This window comes from Girardinichthys multiradiatus, chromosome 15, assembly GCF_021462225.1.
Source record: "Girardinichthys multiradiatus isolate DD_20200921_A chromosome 15, DD_fGirMul_XY1, whole genome shotgun sequence".
In the NCBI taxonomy this organism is placed as follows: Eukaryota; Metazoa; Chordata; class Actinopteri; order Cyprinodontiformes; family Goodeidae; genus Girardinichthys; species Girardinichthys multiradiatus.
This window is the reverse complement of record NC_061808.1, coordinates 5,634,318-5,650,118: the sequence shown is the minus strand read 5'-3', so window position 1 is coordinate 5,650,118 and position 15,801 is coordinate 5,634,318. Positions and strand designations below refer to the sequence as shown.

The 15,801-nt window shown below is 40.0% G+C and overlaps 1 protein-coding gene across 13 annotated transcripts in view; it reads left to right on the top strand.

Moving 5' to 3' along the window:
* Nucleotides 1-15,801, top strand: part of afdna (afadin, adherens junction formation factor a) — a 113,700-nt gene that overhangs the window by 95,433 nt on the left and 2,466 nt on the right. For 4 of the 13 annotated variants that reach the window (XM_047387844.1, XM_047387841.1, XM_047387842.1 and 1 more), the window contains 5 exons: nt 229-408; nt 3,073-3,111; nt 4,902-5,036; nt 9,075-9,399; nt 15,279-15,363. In XM_047387844.1, coding sequence (XP_047243800.1) covers nt 229-408; nt 3,073-3,111; nt 4,902-5,036; nt 9,075-9,399; nt 15,279-15,363 — 764 coding nt within the window. The remainder of the gene's footprint in view (nt 1-228; nt 409-3,072; nt 3,112-4,901; nt 5,037-9,074; nt 9,400-15,278; nt 15,364-15,801) is intronic. The other 9 variants (XM_047387850.1, XM_047387851.1, XM_047387845.1 and 6 more) reach the window with 5 other exon arrangements.

Sequence of the window (15,801 nt, the reverse complement as noted above, 5' to 3'; positions counted from 1 at the left end):
ATCACCATCACAGTCACATGACCAAACACCACATGGCCACGCCCCTTTCCTCCCCTCCAGAAACACATACAGAAACGAGCGACAAGATGAAAATAAACATTGGTTATAAAAATTGGCCCAGTTCTACTTATCGGACCGATACCGATATGTCAATAAATGACTGACATCGGCCAATAGTGATGTTAATGCCGATAAATTGTGCATCCCTGTTCTGAACCCGTTTCTCAGGCGAAACCCGAGCGAACAGCAGAAGAAAGCGACCGCCTCAGGAAGCTGATGCTGGAATGGCAGTTCCAGAAGCGGTTGCAGGAGTCCAAACAGAGCGACGAAGATGAAGAGGAAGAGGACGATGAGGACATGGACAGGATGCTGATCGTGCAGAGGCTGGAGGCTGAGAAGAGAGTCAGGGTAAGGAAGAAGGGGATGTATAAAAGTAGTAAAATGCTAAACGTTATTTCAGTGGAGGACGGAGTAAAAGAAGGTGGGGATACATTCTGTCATGTGCGCAGGCTTCTTTGGCAGTATTAAATCTGACTTCTGTTTTTTTCAAGCGATCTTACCCATCAGCTCAGACTCCAGAAACCAATCTGCAGTTAAGTGCACGAGGAAGGGCGAGTCGCAGGAAATTAGGCTGATGGGGAGAAAAACAGAACCGCCTTTTCAAATGCTAGAGGAGGAAATGAGTTCCTCTGCAGCAGCACTCCCACAATGAATGTCTCGCAGTGTGCATCTGCAACATGCTTATGTCATCGCTTTGCCATGCTGAACTGCTTCAATCTGATTGGCTGGAAGGGTGGATGGCAGGGTTTGGGCAGGAAGGAGGGCAATAGATGACTTCATATTTCTGTTTATCAGCTTCCTTACACCCAACACGACCAGCGGATAAGACGTTTCTGATTATAGTGAAAATCTGATCCAGTTTAAACTTCAAATTAAATAAACACATATTAACTTTTGTATGAAATGAATCAAGGTATTTGTTCCTTAACAGGATTTAAAGTTAGGCTAATAAAGTGAACATACAACATATCACCCTGTCGGGTCTTCCTTTTTTAACAGCGAAGACAAAAAGCAGAAACTGTGTGGAAACAGTAAGCACAGCTGACGATTGGACAGCTTCTCCGACTAAATCAGACTCTCACATCGTTGTGGAGGAATTTTTCTTGCTTCAGTTCCTAGAGGCTCGTGGACATTTTTTTATGTTAACATCTGGACTTTGACGAGGCCATTTACAGCCATTCTGCTGTAGATTTGCTGATGTTTTTGGCATAATTGCGGTTTTGATGAACCAGTTTGGATCTACCATCAGCTTTCGAACGGATTGCCTCACATCTGACTCTAAAGTACTTTGGTGCACAGAGACATTTATGGTCGACACGGTGGCTGCTAGGTGTCCGGTTCATCAACAAGCCCAAATCACCACTCTTCCACCCCCATGCTTGACTGTTAAACAATGAACTTCTTGCAAATTATGGTGCTTTGAATTAAAACCGAACATCTCCCCTGTGGTCTGATTGGTCATGTGAAGATCATTGTTCCAGAGGTTATTTGGTTCCTTCTGATGCAACCTTGCAAACCCAGGTTGTGCTGCTATATTCTTTTCAGAGAGAAGAGGCTTTATCCTTTGAACTCTTCCAAAAAAGCCGAAAAGTCTGTCTCTTATTGACGCGTCCTGAAGATTTTACCAGCCGACCTAGGCCTGTAGAGTCTCAGATTGAACTGTTGGGTTTTTTGCAGCTTCTCTGAACATTGCACAGTCAGACCTGCGGGTAAATCTTCGATCTTAGCAAAACAACTGCTTTCTGCAGTGAGAAAGATTTTTCACAGGTGGAAAACATTTTTTTCCATGCTTCTCAAACACTTGCACGCTCCAGTGCTGCAGACTAACAACACTCATCCTTTTTATAGAGGTGGTCAAACTTATTGATGATCCTTTAATCGATGCAACTGATCAGCTGCTGCTTTACTGCTTCAGTAAGATTCAGGAGTGTTTGTTTTTCCACATACTGCCTTAGTTTATGGAAAATAAACAGTATGTAGCACGTTGTGAGGGAAACGGTCAGCCTTTAAAGTGATTACCGTGTGTAGCGTTATGGTTGGTTCTCTGGACCTCAGTTATATTAAATGCCTTTATTGTTTAACACAGAATATTTGGGCTGTTAGCCTCTTTTCAGTAAAGAGGGCCTTCGTTTGTGCAAATGTCTTTCATTCACAGCAAACTTTGTAAATGTCACAGTGGAAAAGCCACAAGTAGAAGCAAGAACTATACTTTAAATTTGTAATCTAACTTTTAAGACGAGGAACTATTATTGAGTGTCTTTTTCTGACCCCAGTGTTGATCTGTGTCTAAATAACCACGTAAATAGATATTTAACCCCCCCCGAAATGTTTCTTTGGGAAGTACTATAAGTTGGTAAACAGTTTCTGATTCTTGAAGCATTGGCTTCGGTTTCAAGCCTAAATAACTGACCAGTCCTATAGGAAGGTGCCATGTTGTCAAATTGAACATGAAAAGAACGTGACTTGGAGTCAACACAGCATCCAGAAAATCATTGGCATCCCTAAGTAATAATTCATCCAGTGTTATTTTTCTCAGGTCAGAAAGGTCAGTCAGCTGTGGCCTCAGAATCACTGCGTTTGCTGTTCCTTTTTGACCTTATTTATCTTTAAAAGAAAAGAAAATGTGTCCCTAATAACGTTTCTCCAGCCAGAGCCTCTAAATACTCACAAAATAAACCTGGAACATAAGAAATGAAATCATGCAGAAATACCATTGGCTTTAAATAATTCATATATTTATTAATAAATGATAAACCTTTTTGTAAATGAATTAGAAGAGGTGAATTAAGGTCTTTAATTACCACTAATCAGCACTGTATAAACAACAACAAACTTCAGTAATGTTTTCACTTTACTCTATGTCCTCCCCTCCCCTCTGCTTACATATTTTCCTCCTTTTATTAAATTTGTAAATTCGCCTCCATACCTTCCCCTTTTTTCAGTATTACCTTCCTCCTTTCACCCATCTACCCTCCTTGTCTTACTCTTGATTCTCTTCTTCTTCTTCTTCAGCAGCAGACTGCTGTCCCAGCTATCTCTGTTCTAGACTTGGTATGTTCTTCCTGTTAATGGCGGGTTTCCTGTCCCTGCCCTAACATCACTACCTGCAGTTGTTTCCTTTCTGTCTCTCCCTGCCCATAAAAGATGCAGATGTTGTTTTTTTGCGGTTAGGTTGAATGATGGCGGTCTAAGCCATCATGAGCTAAAGGGCAGCTGGTTCTGGGATGCTTGATGTTGTGTGGCTCAGGGAGCGGTCCATCTCTTTGTCCACTCAAAGCATCACAAAGGGGGAAGCGGGTGAATTTTGGGATTTAAAACAGGCGCACCAGTTAAACGTATCCAAGCTGTTAGAACTGCAGAGCTGATGGTGGCGTGATTCTGGCATCAGCATTGTTTTGAGTGGATATGGAGGTGGACCGTGCATGAACTTCCTGCTAGGAGATCACGTTGTTGTGCCGTTCCTGAATCCATTTCCTCCTCTTTCTGTTCATCCATCTGTTTGTGCACGACTGGCTGAGCTTTTTCTGCCAGGGGTCTGTTCAACCACTGGTTGATTTTAAAGTACTTCATGTTCTTAAGCTAATGTTTTATCTACACAAACTTGCAGGTGGGTTGAGACTTCTGCCTGGACGGTAGATTTATAGATACAGTTCAGTCGGTTATGCACCATTATATAGACAGAAGTTAATTTAAAGATTAATATAGGAATAATGAAGACAATTGTAAAGTTGGTCTATAAAAAACATGGCAATTCTGAATAAATTCACTTTTCACCATGGCTTTTATGTTTCTTTAATATAATTTTGTTTTTCATTTATATTTTTCTAGTTTTATTGTTTAAATATACTTTATGCATTTTTACATTCTTTTTTTATTACAGTTAAATACATAATTAATAGAAGTGCAAGAAAGATGGATAAAAACATATCCTGTATTTAGTTGTATATTAAATAAAGCTTAAAATGTATTATGCAGAAACAAAAGAATATAATGCTTATTAACAAAAAGGCATAATAAAATAGATCTAAATGAAAGTTCCCATAAAATAATTACTTTCACTGTTTTGTGACTAATAATTTAGGCCTGTATTAACTTTGTCCAATACATTTCTTTCAAATAATTTTGGCAAAGCAGGTACAGATTGGTGGGTGGAGCTTAAAGTTGACCAATCAGATCGAGCTTTATTGTAGGATTTGCTTGATGTGCAAAAATCTGCAGATTTTCTATAGAAATATGGCAGCCATTTCATTGATCTGTATTCACTAAACACATGTTCTTATTTAAAACATAGCATAACACTTTTACACTCTTTCCTTTATATTATAGATATGCATTAATTGTCTCCATCATTAATTGTAATTTGGTTGAACTGACCCTTTAACCACCATCCAGCCCAAAGAAATGGGTTTGTTTGTCATTGGAATGATTTTACGTGTATCTCTGCAGTCCTCTGAGACAAATTGTTCCACATTAAAGTCCTGACCTAATGTCTAGGACACCTTCAGTATCCAAAACTGGGGCTTTCATGTTGTTGTTGCTCCGCTGCCTTGTTGTGGTTGCTGCTGCTGTTGCATGTTGGTGTTTGCATGGTTGGACGTGTGAGTTTCTGCCTGTGTTGTGTGCATGCTGTTCCTCCCCTCAGGAGCAGCCCATTGAGACAAGCCTGCTTTACATTATGCAACACGTATTATTTCACATTAGTGTCCAGACAGTTAATCAGATCCAGCATAAATAATCTCAGATTGCTTGAATTGGACTCAGTGCTTGTTGTTCTAATTATTTCCCTGTCTGCATGTGTGCCTTATGGCATGCTGTGCGTGTCTCTGTCTGTGGGAAATCAGTTGCAGGACGAGGAGCGGCGGCGTAAGCAGCAGCTGGAGGAGATTCGGAAGAGGGAGGCAGAGGAGCGAGCAAAGCAGGAGGAAGAGAGGAGGTGGAGGGAGGAGGAGAGAGCCAAACGAGAGGCGGAGGAGAAGGTTGGTTCGTCTTTTTGAGAAAATGTTAGTTTAAAGACAGCCGAAATTAAAGCTTTGAGATTTTCCTGAATTCAAATTAAAAATATATTACGACGAAAAGAAATCTCCTAGGATTAGACAGATGTGGCATGTTTGGTTAATACCCAACGTACATTGTTTTATTTTAAGGAATTAACACATTAGGATTAGGGAGTTGCCATCATGAGTCTTAATGGGATAGTTGATTAAATTAAATTGAATAAAATAAATTCATTGATATAGGTTGCTAATCGGGGGTGGGGCAAACAGACAATCCAGTGAACCAACGAAAGGAAAGAGCATCTGATATACAGGATTTACAGACGTGTATGTGACCAAAAAACGTTGAAATCCTCATTTGGTGTCTGTGTAACCACAGCGTTACATTAGTCGGTCCCTCTCTGATGGATGGCACCCTGCCTCACTTAAGGCAAGCCATTAACATATAATATTCAGGGAATATCTTAAAACTAAATACCCATGAATCCCTTTTTATAGTAAAACTGACCTTTTCAGATATCCACCATGATATTCTTCCTGTGCACAGTTATTATCTCGAACATTTCTTTCCAGGACGAATGGCGTCACATTTTCCATTCATGTCTACAGGGCTTGCAGCTGCACCCATCCATTCTTTCTGTCTTGATAAACATTGTTAAAAGCTCAAATTGAATTTTTACTCTCATTTAGTTTTTTTGTAATTCACTTGAGAATTTTTTTTTAATTTTTTTATTTAAATATAAAAATAGCTTGCCATACTCTCCTGCTGCTCCTACGGGACAGCTGGTTGTAATAGCCCCACAGCTGCTGCAGCTCAGGGTAAATGTATTTTAGTTTATTTTTTTATGTCAATTACATATTTTTTCTACTTTAATATCAAATTGGTTATAATTTAAAGGCATTGGTCCAACCCTTGGATTTTCAGACATCCTCACCTTGTGCACACTTTACTCATCTGCCTATGTATTATTATTTTAAATACCTGCTTGTAGTTGAGCAATCATTTATGCAACTCCATTTTTTTCTACTTGTCTTTATGATATTGTGCTCAGAATTTGAAAATAAGTAAAAATGTATTTTTAATATGAATTAAAATCTCTCTAACATGAAATGTGCAGCAAATAAAATGGTCTGAGTAACTTTCAGAGAGTATATATGAAATGTTAAAATGTAGATTAGCTACCGGTTTTCAGCTGATATGATCAACCACGATGGTTTCCTTTTAAATTAATATGATGTTTTTGAATAACCAGCGGTTTGGTTCCTCATACTGTCATCTACATTTGAGGTTTTTGTTGTGAGCGACATCCTCCTTGTTTGTGTTGCTTCATCGTGATCTGATCACGCTGGTGCATTGTTCTTTGAGCTGCAGACCGCTGGTTATTTAAAAGCATCACCCACCGTCTGAAAGGAATTTTTCTGTTAGAAAATCAATCTGGTTTGAATTTTTGGTGTTTTTTTTTTAAGGAAAAATGTTGTTCTGACTGTATTTTAATGTTTTTTCTTACTGTAAAGTTATCTGGTTGCATGTTGTCACCCTGAGCACCTCCCACCCTCTGTGACTTGTTCTGTGCTCACACCCACCAGAAAGCATGAGTTTTCCCATCATGTTGTTGTCAGGAAGGTACAGTTATTTCAGTTTTCTTCAAGAGAGAGCTGTTAAATTTTCTTTTGAGATTTTGTTTTAGTATCGTTTTTTTTTTATTTTTTATATATATCTCATTCCATCCAACATCCAAAACTATGTTAAGGGAATGCTGCCCACTCTCCAACCCAAACCATATGCTTTACATTCACTCCACACACATTCAGAGATGCCAACAGCCTCTCTGTCTCCCTCATCCATACCATACATATTCATAGACCCAGCCAGTCACTCATTCAGAGCCCACACACCCACTAATCCCACCCAGTTTCTTCAGATCCCCACCGGGCTGATTGAACTGTCCAAGCAGCTTGGACTCGACCCTCACCACATGAGATGGAAGGAAAATGTGGAGATAATCTCACATCAGAAGCTCCACTGTTGACCGCATGTGACCCGGAGCAGCTGTTCGAGTTCCAGACCCCGAAATCCAAATCTCTTCCTCACCAGCATAGCTTTATCACAGGACTTTCTCCCTGATGTCTAGATACTAGGAGACAGGGTGGGCTGGAAACTGAAAGACGTACCCACAAAACCACAGAATGTAAACTCAGGCCACACTGAGATCCAGTACATATAGACGTCTCGCACATGCAGGCACAATGCGATGATGGAAGCGTTGGGGGGATAAGCTGGAGGGTCTGGTAGAAGCTGGGTCTGGGTTTTTGAGCCTTCCCGCAGCAGTTGAAACAGTTCATCTTAACATTTTTCATCAAGTTTCAGGATATTTGCAAATATTCCCTTAGTGGACTTTGCTAGTGATAGTTCAGATGTATTTGATGTTCAGGGCCATCAGAAAGTGCTTAGCACACAGACTATAGGTCCAGCTCAGAAAAATCTTTCCTCCAAATTATTTCCTTTAAAGAGCTGAAAATAAAGATACGGTTTTATCAAAAAATAAACAGAAAACTATTCAATAAATTAAGAAAACATATATATTTTTAAATAAAATATTTCTAAATTTTATCCAGTTAGTTAACCTTTTTTTGCTGCGTTTTTGTTCTGTTTTTTTTTTTTACAAATCGTACTTATTGAGCGTTTCAAATCTTTTGGTATGAGTACTGAAAACATACTTTTTGTAAATTCATTTGAATTCTTTGGGAGGTTTTTTTTTGCCCATTATGATAACAAACAAAACAACACAAACGAAAAACAAAACTTAAAATCGGGTTATTTAAATTTATATAAAAGTTGTTAAACCACTTTAATCTTTCACGAAAGTAGATTAAAAAAAAAAATTCTATGTATTTCTATTTGCATTTTGTCTGAGATTATTTTAGTCCTTAGATTAAAAAAAAACATTGATCTTTTAAAACTGGTTTAATTAAATTTGTTCTAAGTTGTATTACCACATTTAATCCCCTAAAAAAGTATTTCAATATGTAAATACATATTTTATATAAATATTTTAAGCTTCCAAAAATATTTATATATAAAAATGTATATGTCTAAGTTATAGGCGTATAACGTTAAATACAATAAATAGTTTATCAAAGATTACTTTAGGCTGTTCTTATTGTTTTAAATGTTTTTTTCAAGTTAATGCTCAAACTTCTAGATTGATTGACGAAAATACTTCATACATGGAAATTAAGGCTTTACTTTAAAGAGTTGAACCTATAATTATTTGTATTGATTCATTTCAGTTTTATAGAGCTAACTAACAACAAATGCCATCTCAAGACTAGGACCAAGAATCTAATTCAGACCTAATTTAATTGAGATCAGTGCAATTTATTCCAATGGGAAAAACTTTCTGTCGTTTCTGTTGCAGCGGTGCCTCCACCTGAGCAAGTATGTGGTGACCATAAAGAGCACTACTTTTTAACAGGAAGAAACCTTAGGAGAACTAGGCTTAGTATTAACATAAACAGCTTGAAACAACAGTTCAACCTGGTCTTTAAAACAGTCTGAAGGACAACTGGCAGACTTTCAGAAAACTACTGATGAAGGCCATTTTAAAGGATAAGGAAAAGGTTTGGTTTCTTGGAAGCAACATTTTAATTGTAGCAGATTGGGTACAACATTTGTAAACGTTTTGATCTGATCCGGATGCCCAACCATACAATAAAGCTCCGTAACTATAAAAAGACCAAGCCAGATCTGCACAGACAAAAAAAACTTTTAGAAAAAGACATTTATTTTAGCTATTGCAAAACATTTCCTAATTGGACTGTCAGTTCTGCTATGCTAGCAGATGTGACTCAGGGTAGGTTTAGTTTATCTAAGTGAGTAACAGACGGGTGGGTGGTTCTGTTTGTAGCAGCTTGTTAAACAGTTTACCAGATGTGTTTCTAGCTGATCAGCCTGTTAGGATCCAGTGTTGGTGACAGGCGGTTGGAGTTGAGCTTACTAACAGGTTGTCCATCCCCCAGAGGAGACAGGAGGAGGAGTACTACACCCGCCTGGAGGCTGAGCGGCGGCGGCGGCAGCACGAGGAGGCTGAAAGAAAGCTGCTGACGCCTGACGAGCCGGCCGGTCTGTATCGGCCCCCGCTGCCTCGGGATTATCAACCCCCCGCCCCCCACAACCCTACTAACACCCCCCCACCCCCACCTCAGAGAAACACCTCCTACCTCAAAACACAGGTCATCTCGCCCGACACGCTCTACACAGCCAAATTCGTCTCCTATGCAGGCGATGAGGAAGACGAGGAGGAAGGCAAGGAAGCCAATTCGGCAGGGAGCGGCGGCCAGTCAGGTCAGGCAAAGCTGTCGGCGACCAGGAAGTCGTACGGCGACCTCCCGGCCTCCGCCACGCCTAGTCAGAGCCGGCCTGAGCCGCCGCCCACTGCACGCAAGCCCCGCCCTCTATCTGATGGCATCTTCCTGTCTGGCTCGTTCCAGCCACCAGTCAACAACTCCAACAGTACAGGCCCCCCCCTTCCTGCCAAACCCAGCTCCGTCCCCCCACCAGGAGGCTATAAAGGTAGAGCCGGAGAGAGGAGTGAGGAATCAGGCTCCCCGAGGCGCCCTCTAAAACTCCCAGATCTCCCTCTCATCCACTCATCTGTCATTTCCTACCCTTCATGGGTTACAGCTCTTAGTTTTTCCTCTTTTACATGTTTGTCTAAATTTTTTTTGTCATCAATCCAATCTTTCATCCCTGCTTTTAAGTTTTTTTTTTTTTTTGTTGGTGGGAATCCCTCCGTCTCTCTTTAGTCAATCAGATTGTGTTTGTTTTGTGTTTGAACACCACCTTTCCTCCCCGGTAATTTTTTTACTCCTCATCTTCCTCCAATCACCCCTTGTTGAACAGAAAAAAAGCAATCGATAATCACGCCACCTTGTTTGCTACAGATGATTGAGGCTCATCAGAGCCAATCATAGTACTGTTGGTGTTGTCACTCGCCGCCTCCTTTCTGTCTGGTTGGTTGCTTCTTGGGAACAGGGATGGAGGAGTTACCTCCACCTCCTACCCCGTGGCTCTGCTTAGCGGTGTTTGCTTTAAAGGGAAGATTTGGCATTTTACATTAATCTCTAACTCAGTCAAAAAAACATCATAAACATGCAATAGTGCTTACAGCAGCGGTGAAAACTCGCCTTTGTCTGAGGTTGTTTATATGATGCAAAAGCAGGTATCTGGTTGTCATTGCTATCTTAGGGCCCGTGATTGAAACATGACCCTAAACAAACAGTTTCAGAATGAAATTTAAAGAGACCTTCTAAATATTTTTGAAATATTAAACAGAATCACTGTTTTGTTTGATTCATGTTATTTTCAGATATGCATGTTTTTGTTTATAAAGCCTCAGTGTTGGCTGAAATATCAAACATAGTTCAGCTGAATTTAATTTTCAGCAGTTTCTTTAGTATCCATTTTGATTGCAGTAAACTCTAGACTGTTCTTTATGAAAGAAATCAAATTGTCCTGTCTTAATGTTGTTCGCAGCAACAGTGAGATGTTTATTCAGCTTAAAGAATTGGGGTTTACTGAAACAAGTTTAAGGACGCGTTTGTGAGCTTGATTAGCCAAGATGAGCCTCCTGAAATTCAGTTTAATTTACATAGTGTGAATTTCATTTTGAGTAGCTATCTTCCCTGACTAACTTGGGGTAGGTTGTTTGAAAAACAAAGAAGCTCTGTACCAGGAAAATGGAAGTCAAAATGAAGTTAATAGCAACAGTCATGCATACATGTAGAGTGGAAGGACAAAATGGCAGTTCCAGAAGAAATTGTGAAGGTGCCTTCCTTCCACTTGGTGCATACACCCCAGCACCATCACCAAACTTGTGTTGAGAAGTAAGATCCAAAATACATCAGCTTTCGCTTTAAGGCCCATTAGCAGTTTGAAACCTATGTTCGTAAACGATAATCCATGAAAAAGCAAGAGTTTTATTTGGAGGGTGCTAACATCACCAAAGAAGCCAACATTAGGATAATGCTATCAATAGCAAACACCATATACTATGCTGTAGTTAGATATTTTTCATTAATATGCTGCTATTAGCAAACAAACTATTAGTAGAGAACATGAGCTACGAAGCTAAAGTGAGATAATATGTTGGCATTTGCTTATCTGCTAGCATTAGCTAAATTGGTTCTAAAAACAACAACTAGCACTATGAATACTAACAGGAGCTTTAATGGTTACATTAACTATAATGCTAAGGGTACTCATTATCCTACTATTAGCATGCTGGCTACTGGTGACAGCAGTTATATGCTGCCATTAGCTAAAATGCTAATATTAGCATTTAGTTAACACCATCTTCCATTAAATGTCAGCATATAAATTTCCTTTCCTAAAATGCTAACATTAGCTTTTAAGCTAACAGCAGCTAACACTTTTATGCTCAAACTAGCATTTATGCTGTTAAGTAAAATGTTATAATTTCCTAAAATGTTAACAACAGCTAAAGTGTTAACACTAGCCTGTGGGCCAACATTAATTTGTGTCTACTGTGCTAAAGTAGCTTATATGCTATAATTAGGCAAACATGCTAACAAGGGTTACTCTACCAGGTGTAGTTATGTAGACAGAAATAAAAACTAGGGGGAAAAAAATGATTGGCAGCAATAATTTCCCATAATGCATAAATGGAGTAGCAGGAAAAAGTAGCAGAGTAAGGAAAAAGGGTTATATCATCCAGCAGCCTAAGACTTTAGCAGCATAACTACAGAGATAGCTCAGGATAACCTAAGCCACTCTAACTATAAGCTTTATCAAAAAGGAAAGTTTTAAGCCTAGCCTTAAAAGTAGACAGGGTGTCTGCCTCATGGACTAAAACTGGGAGCTGGTTCCACAGGAGAGGAGCCTGATAACTAAAGGATCTGCCTCCCATTCTACTTCTAGAGACTCTAGGAACCACCAGTAAACCTGCAGTCTGGGAGCGAAGTGCTCTGTTAGGAACATATGGACCAATCAGATCTCAAATATTTGAAATTTGATTATTCGGAGCTTTGTAATTAACAAGGAAAATTTTAAATTATATTCTAGATTTAACAGGGTCGGTGGTATATACTAGTATCCTCCACTTTACGATGTAAAAAATAGACAAACTACTTCATGCACTTTTTTTGGACTGTAGTTTTAGTACTACATAACTACATTGCAGCTTTTAAAAATGTTAATATGCAACACTTTACTTTCAAATAGTGTTGAGCTCAATAGCTGAAGGAAAAACAATACAATAGAAGGTCTTTTGTTTAACCGTTCAACTTATGCTGTTTTAAACACCCTCAGACAAAATGCAGAATTACCTGCAGCTTACTTCAAACTGAGTCCAAACTTGAGCTCCTAATTCGGTATCTGCCTGCACCTCCAACACAATCCACCTCCATCACATCACACAACCGAGTTCTCAGAGACGCCTCATGTTGCACTCTCACTCATTAAACAAATCACCCCACTAATGTCCCCCCACCTACCTCAGCACCCTCCACCAACCCCTCCCAACCACCCCACCCCAGGAATCAAATCTGCGTGATTCACGTCACGTCACACACAAATCAAAGCACGATGCTGCACGCTAGCTACAAGCAGCTCACCTCAGTAACTGGCTTGATGTCTATTGCTTTTTACTGCCTGTGTGTCGCTTTCACTAGGCTGCTGTCTTCATGTTTTTGCTTCTTTTTTTTCCAGCTTTTGGTCTGTTAATTTGCTCCCCCAAACTACTCGTCTGTTTCACCTCTGATGTGGATTTCCTTCCTTTCACCTGTCGCTTTGTCTCTGCTGCCTAATGCTGCAGCTTTGCTAAACCTCACTACAACTCCCACAGGGCTTTGCTGCAGGTTCACGTGATTTAACAGCACCTGAGCCTCCAGCTTTCCCTGACAGACTGAATGCCAAAAATGTTTTTGTTTTACTGAGCTGGCAGCTCGACTCTGACTTTAATAAAAGGAGGTTTCTTGTTGAATCTGAGAAATATAGCTGGGAAAAGGACCACGGGTCAGATTCCACACAGCAATTTTCATCTGTTTTGGTTCAGTAGAGGAATGTAACCAGCCGCCTATAAGGGCTTTCTCTCTGTGGTGACTTTGTTCTTAGGAGCTCAGGAGCTGCCAGCTGGATGAATGTGTTTGGGTTCACCATTTGTCACTGTGTCTGTATGGAAAATGTTCCTACTGATCCCTATTTTCATTTCATTAGGAGCACAAAACCCACATGTAGGGTTAAAGTCAGAAACACACCGCCCTCTACATTTATTCGCTGCCCTGGTAAAGATGTGTAAAAAGCCTGCATACATGTCTTATTACAGTTGCATTACCTGATACTGAAAAATGTAGAAAAATTCAACCTTTACTTTGAGTACTTTTATTTAATTTAAACAAAAATAATTATAATAATAATTCCTATTATCCTCTATAAAATAAATATAATTGATGCATTTTGTAAGTTAGACTTATTAATATTATTAGAATTTCTACGATCTTTAAATAAACCTTCACTTCTGGTTTCTTGATAAACATGATTTGACTTGAGATTTTTTTTCTCTTTGACAAAGTAAAAGATAGCAACATTCCCCTATCTACAGTCGGATCAATAATTTAAACGATTAAAACTACTATAACTGTTACAAACAAGGCTGGACGAGGAGGCAAGTTTATTCTGCTACATCTTAGAATGACAAGAATGATGACGAGAAAGAAATCTCCAAAAAATGGCCTCTTCAGGTCAACAGCAGGTACATAGAAAAAAGCCTTTTCTGTCCTACCATCATAAACGTAAACCTGTGGAGTTTGCTCAAAACCAACATTTTTAATAAACCTTGCCACTGCAAATACAGATGATTATTTTTCAGGGGTTTTACACATTTTTACCAGGGGGACCACTAATTGTGGAGTGAGCTGCATGTGTCCTAATCAGTAAGAATCATGGAACCATTAAGATTCATCCGTTATTTCTCTGAAAGCTTCCTGCTCTCACGTTGAAGCAGTGAAACGAAATGTTGTTTCAGCGGGAAAATCTAAAAAGGAAATGGTTGGCATATTTCACAGTTTTTCCAGTTCTCATAAAAAGACCAAAACCAACAATGTGGTTTTCACTCCTGCTGAACTGACCTTTTGTTGCAAAACTGGATGGATATCCAGAACAGGAAGTAAGGATGTTCTTTCAGTGTAGTTTGTAAAGGCACACGGTGCAGAATCCTAACAAAACCACCCAGAATCTGTGTGAGATCCAGCAGAACCGCATGTCGGCGCATTTCTCCAGAGAAACAATGTCCTACTTTCCTGATATGACAATAAAGACAGTTTAGGTGCTGCTGCTGGTGGACAACGGGTGTGTCAGCACTTAAACGTCAAAAATTGATCGCCCAGCAGCCTCCGGTAAGGTTTTCACGCAGTTGATGTGTTTATAACTAAATGGTGCCTTTAAATTGAGTTGGATGCTGTGAAGCACTTGGTTTTGGTGTCTGTTCAGAAGCTCCCTGAGCCTTCTGGGAGGAGTAGTTCCTCAGCTGCAGTTTTTGTTTCAAAGTGAAGCCCTCATGGATTTAAACCCTGCAGCACCTCACGGCTGTGGCGATGGTACCTCTGGTTTAGAGTCCAGGGTGTTTGGAAAAGACACAGGGACACATGAGTTGAGCTAACATCTCCTGACTGGTTCAAGGTCTGGGTCACCCTGTCTGAGTCTGTTACAGTGGCTTCATTAAAAGCCCGGATTCACCCAGGATTTGGGTCTTCAGCACCTCAGTAGCAGAGTGAACTCTGGTTTTTGGAGACACTGGTGACCTCGACCTTAAATCCCTCCCTACACTTCCACAGACCGTTTTCCTGCTTGGAATGGCTCTTTTAACTGCTTCTCTACCTGCTGTAGCTTGGAGAGATCTGAATGTTTCTTCCTCAACGCTTCTTCCCAACGCTGCTCTTCTTCTGCTCAGACTGGTCTGTGGGGAAACGATGGGATGTTGTCTGGAGAAGCTGCTGGGTCTTAGCTCAGAGTCTCGGCTCCGTAAAATGAAATGAGGAGATTGAATTAAAGAGGAAACTGTTTGGGGGGGGATGATCAGAGACTCTCAGCCATCATCCAGCAGCCTCCACCTCAGATGCCTTACGTTTGTCAGTCTGCACACGATCAATACTGACTCATGTTTTGCTGCTTTGTTTGTCTGCTATGTGGCTCCTGAACCTGAACAGGGTTTAATTCGCACACTGGAAACTCGACAGGAGTTGTAGGATCAGGAGAAGTCTACAAGGACCTGAGGGACAAATGGACAAAGAGGTGAGCATGGTCCTGAATAGAAAAAAACAGTAATGTTAGGATCAGATCTTACTGCGAAAGGTAGGTAAAACTGAGATTTTTTAAGAGCAACATTGTATCTTGATTTTATCTCGACATTAACTAAAAACATCAGATTTATGTGCTTCCCTCTAGTGGTTTAGGTCATTATTTTATTTACTTTACTACTAATTTGTTTTTAATTTAAGGCTGTTTTTATTTGTTTTGTGCCTGGGTAAATAAAATGATACATGAAGAAGGTAAAACCAGCTGGCCATTCTGGCACATGGGTTTGCCTTGATCTAAACCATTCTGTAGCTCTGGTTGTATGTTTAGGATCATTGTCCAGCTGGAAGGTGAACCTCTGTCCCCGTCCAGATTCTTCCACCTGAGCTGTAGATCTCTGCAGCTCCTCCTGGGACTTCTTAACTGCTTCTCTGA